General features: G+C 55.6%; 1 protein-coding gene across 2 annotated transcripts in view; it reads right to left on the bottom strand.

Moving 5' to 3' along the window:
• The window catches only part of SUSD4 (sushi domain containing 4), a 77,442-nt gene extending 71,008 nt beyond the window's left edge, over positions 1-6,434 (bottom strand). For both annotated transcript variants that reach the window (XM_073899829.1, XM_025877996.2), the window contains exons 1-2: positions 6,375-6,434; positions 5,782-5,967 (exon numbers count right to left, since the gene is read on the bottom strand). In XM_073899829.1, the coding sequence (XP_073755930.1) occupies positions 5,782-5,932 (151 nt within the window). In that variant the 5' untranslated portion in view covers positions 5,933-5,967; positions 6,375-6,434. The remainder of the gene's footprint in view (positions 1-5,781; positions 5,968-6,374) is intronic.
• Between the last annotated feature and the right edge of the window lie 6 nt (positions 6,435-6,440).

Here is a 6,440-nt window from a genome sequence, read left to right on the forward strand (position 1 = left end):
TAAGGGTCAGTAGCTGCCAGCCTCAGTCAGGGGCTGTGGGGACCCAGTGAGCTAATATGTGTAATCACTAGGCGCAGCCCTGACTCGGAACAAACACTCTGCAGGTTCCCAGCCGATAGCACAGTTACTGATGATTCTCAGGCCTACCCATCGCTCGGATGGTGGCCGGCCCCAAACTCTGCCCCATCTGTTTCCAATCGTCCGTGCTTGGCAACAGGTGAACAGCTCATTCTTGTGAGAATGGAACAGTAAATCAATAAAATGGTCTTATCTGATATATGAGATTATGTATCTGGTGTATCTGTCCTAAATGCTGTGGTTGGTTTTGGTGAAATGTGACTAGAAACAAATTAGGAAAACTATTTTTCTGCCTCTTCTTTCCCTGAATTCAGAGACAAGGATCCCAACGGTCTATTTAGATGTATCACTGCTATGTGTGGTTATTCCAATTGTCAAGCACCAAATGGACTTGCAAAATAAGACAAGGATAGAGAAAAGTAGCCTGGGAAAATCACATTTCTCATCACTAACAACAAATAATACGTTTTACAGTGAATTAAAAATATATGTGTAAAAAATTTTATGCAAGCATTTTGCATCTGAGCTTCTGAGAAGAAACCAGCCCTTACTTGTCAGTTTCCCTGGGAGCAGGACGGCATCCCCTCGCTCGGTATCCCCAAGGGCACACCACAGACACTCACAAAGACCAGGGCATAGATGCGAGGCAGAGAATCAGCTTTAGGGAGAGGTCGGAACCCGTCACATTCCGGTCATCACAGAGTCAAAGAGGGCCAGCGATGTGGGGAGGACTGAGCCAAGGAAAAGGTGCACACCTGCCCAAAGCCATGTAGCTATTCAGCGGCAGAGACTGAACTTCACCGTACAACTCTGTGAAGAACGCGGCCCCTCATGCTGCAGCAGAGCTTCCCGGCTAAGGGCTAGTCTCCTGGCCTTTTGGAAGCTTTTGAAATATGCCTCCGATGCCAGGAGCAGAGACTGTGGGTGCTTTTCTTCGTGTGTCCAATCAATATTTACTGGAGAGAGATCTTCACCTACACTCTTCGTTACCCACAAGAATTAGAGACCAACAGACTCACTTCAGGCCTCTGAGAGCAGAGACTTGCTGCCTGTTGCAGGAAACCCTTCTCGTGTCTCCAAAAGCTCTCAGATTCCACCTCGTGGATAAATCAGAAGAGTTTCCATGCTACTCACATGTATTAAGGTGGCCTTTTGCTGAATACACGTACTTTGTAGCTTGAGAAGTTGGGACTTTCGCTTGCAGATTAAGTGCACTTTGAAACCGTGACTTTTAGACATCGCGTTGCATGAAAAGCTCCCACTCTACCAGGTAAGAAACCTTCTCGATGAGACTCCACCGAGACTCTGGCATCACGGAATCAGTGAACCAGGCAAAGCACGTGTCGCCCACTGCAGGCACACAGCCCAGTGCCACGGCCTCAGCAAGACCTCAAGGAGCCTCATTCCTCGGCACGGGTGCCCTAACTCTGACCCACAGAGAGGGCAGCTGAGTGGAGGGCCCAGGTCGCAGATTTGCAAGCAGAAAACGGAAACTAAGCACAGCTCGGACAGTATCATGCACCTGCCCTAAACCCCTTGGCAAGTGCTCACAGCCTGCAGTGCGATGTTCAGAATCCTCACCGGCTTCCAAGGTTCTTTACAATAGGGTTCCAACCTATTTGTCCTCCTTGCTGTCCTGCCTCCTCATGGGTCTGCTATTCTAGATCAGCCCTACTCACCTGGCTCCCAAGGGTGTGCTCTTCTAGATCAGCCTGACCTTCCTGGCCCCCTGTGGGTCTGCTGTTCTAGATCAGCCCTGCTCTCCTGGCTCCCTGCGAGTCTACTGTTCTAGATCAGCCTCAACCTCCTGGCTCCTCGCAGGTCTGCTGTTCTAGATCAGCCTCGCTCTCCTGGCTCCCCGCAGGTCTGCTGTTCTAGATCAGTCCCACTCTCCTGGCTCCCCGCAGGTCTGCTGTTCTAGATCAGCCCCGCTCTCCTGGCTCTCCGCAGGTCTGCTGTTCTAGATCAGCCTGACTCTCCCTGAACAGGCAAGCACATGACCGCCCCCACACTTTTGCACAAGGTGTCTCTCCCCTTGCAGCCCTCCAACCATCCCTCCCTCAGACCTCAGCCTAAGGGTCACCTCTGCTCTAGTGCCTTTCCTGATTTCTCCTCCAACCTCCTAGACCACCTCCAAACGGACGTGGCCTCAATAGCCATGAAACTGGCATCTTTGTGACCACCCATGGTCATTATTTTCTAAACAGTGTGGCAATAATTTGGGACTCCTTTCCGCTGTCAATCAACATCAGCTGAGCATCTCCTGCGTGTCACATGCTGTGCTGAGCACCTGAAACACAGAGGTGAATAAAGTCCGGCTTCTTGCCTTCAGTGGGCTTACGGTCCAGCGGGTGAGACTGATCCATGAGGGAGGGTTATACTTAGTGCAATGAGAGCCCAGGTGAAGGGACAGCCCAGTGACCAGGGAAATATGAAAGAGATTATGGCACTTGAACTTGTTTTGAAGTGAAACTTGTTCATTGGGCAAAAAAATAGGGAGTAAGAGAGGGTTGTTCTAGGTAAAACAACATTGTACACCACAGTGCTTGGCACAGGGTATAGACGGGCACTCAATATTTCCTGAATGAATAAAGCAAAGGCCTGGAAGATTCCGGCGCCATCCACCTGCACTTACTGCGTACCTACACAGTTTCCGTCCACACACCAACCCCTGAAGTAAGGCAGCACCATCCCCAGTTTACAGATGAGGATGCTAGGCTTCCAAAGTCCAAGGCCCCAAAGCTATGGAGTCACAGAGCCTGGCCTACATTCCTCACAACACAGGGATGTGCTAATGAATCTGCGTTCAGGGACAGACTTACAGAGCAAACTCTGAGCCCTGCATGTAAACACCCCATAGGTCTCTGGAGGGAGAGAAGCAGCTGAAACCACCCTCCACGCAGACCCTGGGGACAGCGGGTCCTGTGTCTCCCTGTAAGCCTGCTGTTAGTCCTCTAAGGGTATTTGGTCTTAGTGGCCCCAGATGAGGGCCCTCTTCCCTAACCCACAAAAGACAACCTGGAAAGAGCCACCCAAAAGTCACCTCAGGCAAACTCAGGCTCACGGATTCTCTCCTAGGACTCGGAGAATTGAAGTGAGTCCGCCTTTCGAGGACAAAGCATCTCCTTTTTGACAGAGTTCTTTCCCCTCTTAGTCTGATCGTCTTCTCAATTTCTCCCTTTCTGGCTTGGGCTTTTTCTGTAATACACGCACGCATTGGACACCTGTTTTTTCCTCCTAGCTCAGACTATAATATCTTACTATTATGCTGTTTCTTTTTCCAGTAAAAGCAATCAAAAATGAAAATCCACAATTTAAAACAGTATCTATTAAACATACATCTTTTTTGTGAACAAAAAAAAAAAGGAAAGCACTCTGGGGGGGCTGGTTTTTAGCTCTGTGCCTCACGGGAAGATTAGGAGGCCTCTGCTTTCCCCCGCCCCCGCCCAGGCCCTTCCATTTGGTAACCACGAGTGATTCTAGGGTCAGAAACAACATGTTTAAGGACGCCTCAGTCTAAAGCACCGCTCATCAGCGTAGTCTTGAACCATTAGCCACACATCACCTGGGAGCTTGTCAGAAATGTGGAATCTTCCGCCCCACCCCCCACCCCAAACCACCTGAACCAGAACCTGCCTTTCAGTAAGATCCCAGGTGACAGAATGCACGTCAAAGTCTTAGAAGCACAGGTCTAGAATTAAGGGATTTGCTTTTATTACCATCCAGGAGCCTCCACATGAGTTTCTGCCGTGAGAAAGAAGTCTCCGTATAGTGTACTCCACAGAACACCCCCCCCACCCTCTCCACCCAAGCTGTTTATCCACAGAGGAATCTTGAAATGATAAATACTCTCCCAGGAATCACCCTCGCAGCCTGAAGGAGTTCAATGTGAAACACAGGTGGTGGCTAGCCTCTCTGTGTCATGTGAGTGCCTGAGAAGGAACAGCTCTGAACTGAGGGCTGACAGGCAACCCCTTCCTCCCTGCTTCTCCTTCAAGGCCTGGATGTTGGTGCCTGACGTCTTCTCCCTCGGAAGACGGGGGTAAAGGACTAACATGAGCCCAAGGGGGCCGGGCGGTGCACTGAGCTCTGAGATCCTTCAGGAGAATCTCTGTGAACATGAACAGCAGACCCAGGAGCACAGCTCAGCTTGAGAAGCTCAACGTCCAGTAACTGGTCAAGAGCTACACAGATGAACCCTGACAGTGCGTCATCTACATGGGAGAAATGGACCGAGGGGATGGAAGGGTGGCGTGGACCACATTGGAGGGATCAAAGCTAGAATCGGGGGAAGTGAGGAAGGAAGGGAGAGGCCCACCCCCACTCGTGCTTTCCTGCCCACCTGTGCCCACACACCCTAGAAGCAGAACTAATTCGGAGCAGCACAGAGGCTCCAACCAGAGCCCCGCAGGCCGCACAGCGGCTAGCCTCGCCTCCCATTTGCCCTCGACCTCTGGGAAGAGGACACCCACCTCAGAGACGTTTCTCCAGAACTACGAACACCCAAAAAGTCACTCCTTGTTAGAAAACCAAACAAAGCCAAAACCGGGTCCCTAAGGCGAAGCAAGTGTCCTCTCACTAATTTTGAGACGTGCACACCCAGAAAGCTCCCTTATGCTCCGGACATCCAGATCTCTCCGCACGACGCCCGAGTTCTGGATTGCTCTGCTTTTCCTCCTCCACGTTTACTAGTTTGCCACTCACGTCTCTCCTTGTTCACCTTCACTCTCTGAAACAGCAATATTTTAAACAGGAAATGGTTTATTGATAGCAATCGATATCTGCTTTTCCACCAATTATCATTTATTTATATATGAATAGTAGTTCAGCTTGGAAATGTGAGTCTGCCCTTTCCCAGGTCCACATGAGCAAGCTCTCCCAGAAATCAGGAACAGACACCAGTGCGCTCCCAAATGCTCCCGGGGACTCCATCCGTCCTCCTCCACCGTGGCCTGAGGCCGACAGAGCCCCCTCCCCCAGAACCCAACACGCGGAGGATCAGCCTCTGGTGTGGACCAAGGCTATCAATTTTATTTCAGCCAGCTTCCCCCTCACACACGCCCTTGACTGTATTCTCCTGTAAATCAGACATGGAGAAGCGAAGCCATCCTCCAGAAGCGCCCCTGAGGAGCCCCCTCCACGCCCCCGCCCCCCGCTGCGGGAACTCCTCCGCGCCCTCGCCCCCCCCCCTGCAGGAACCCCTCCGCGGCCCCGCCCCCCTGCAGGAAACCCTCTGCGCCCCCCCCAACACACGCAGGGGCGCGGGAACTCACCACCTCCCAAGAAACGAGAAAGTTAACTTCCCGACAGACAGTCCCTCCGCCAGCCTAGCCGGGTCCTCAGACCCTTCACACTCCAAGGTGGCGGGGGGTGGTCCTGACAACTTGCCCCGGCCTCTGACACCTGACACCTGGCCTCTCTCCGCTGAGGGCACCGACGCGGCACAAGGCCCCCAAACGCGCGCTCAGCACAGAAACGCCCTCTCCCCCTCTCTGGCTCCCCGGTGGCCCAAGTGAGACGAATGGATCGGCTCACTGTGCCCCCTTCGGAGGAGCCAGGCTGCGGGCAGCTCCAGGCACCATGCGGCGGTGTGTGTGACCCGGGGGCGCCGCACGCAGGCATCGGGGGACTTCCGGGGGTCCCGGCGGAGGGTGGGCTCAGACCCGCGCCCTCCCCCGCGGCGCGGGCCCTGCGGTCACTCACCGCCAGTGAGCTGTGCGGGGCCGAAGCACAGCGCCAGCTGGATCCCCAGGACGGCGGCCAGCAGCCTGCGGGGGGGCGGCGGCTGCGGCGGCGGGGGTTGCTGCTGCTGCAGAAATCCGTCCCCCGGGCTCGGGTTCATTCCATGATGCATCTTTCGTCCACGCACCGCATCCGGCTCGCGGGCGCCTGCAACCGGGAGCGGACGCGGCGGTGCCCGGGCCGCGGGGCCGCGGGGCCGCCCCTCCTCCGCCCCCCTCCCTGTGGGAAACCCCCCAACCCCCTCCAGCATCACCCCGCACCCCCCACCCCGGCGCGCGCAGCGGGAGGCAGCGCCGCGGGGCGCCGCGCGGGCGGCCGGCGGGGGAGGGGCGGCCGGGCCGGGGTCGCGCGGGGACCGCGGCCGCCAAGTCCGCAGCCTCCCCGCGTCTCCTGCTGGACCATCACTTTTCCCCCGGCCTATGCGTGTGACTCTCGGGCACCTCGCGGCACGGCAGCGGGTCCCCCCGCGACCCCCCTCGCCCCGGGTCCTGCCCCGGGGTCGCGGGGGTCCCGGCGCCGCGGCCCCTCCCCGGCCCGCGGGCTCCCGCGCTTACCTGCGGGGCTCCTCGGACAGCCTCCTTCCCGCCTCCGCCGCCTCCCCGCGCCGCTCCGACCCGCAT

The sequence above is a fragment of the Callorhinus ursinus genome, unplaced genomic scaffold (genome assembly GCF_003265705.2).
Source record: "Callorhinus ursinus isolate GAN/ISIS: 27379988/994484 unplaced genomic scaffold, GSC_fseal_2.0 scaffold13, whole genome shotgun sequence".
Classification (NCBI taxonomy): domain Eukaryota; kingdom Metazoa; phylum Chordata; class Mammalia; order Carnivora; family Otariidae; genus Callorhinus; species Callorhinus ursinus.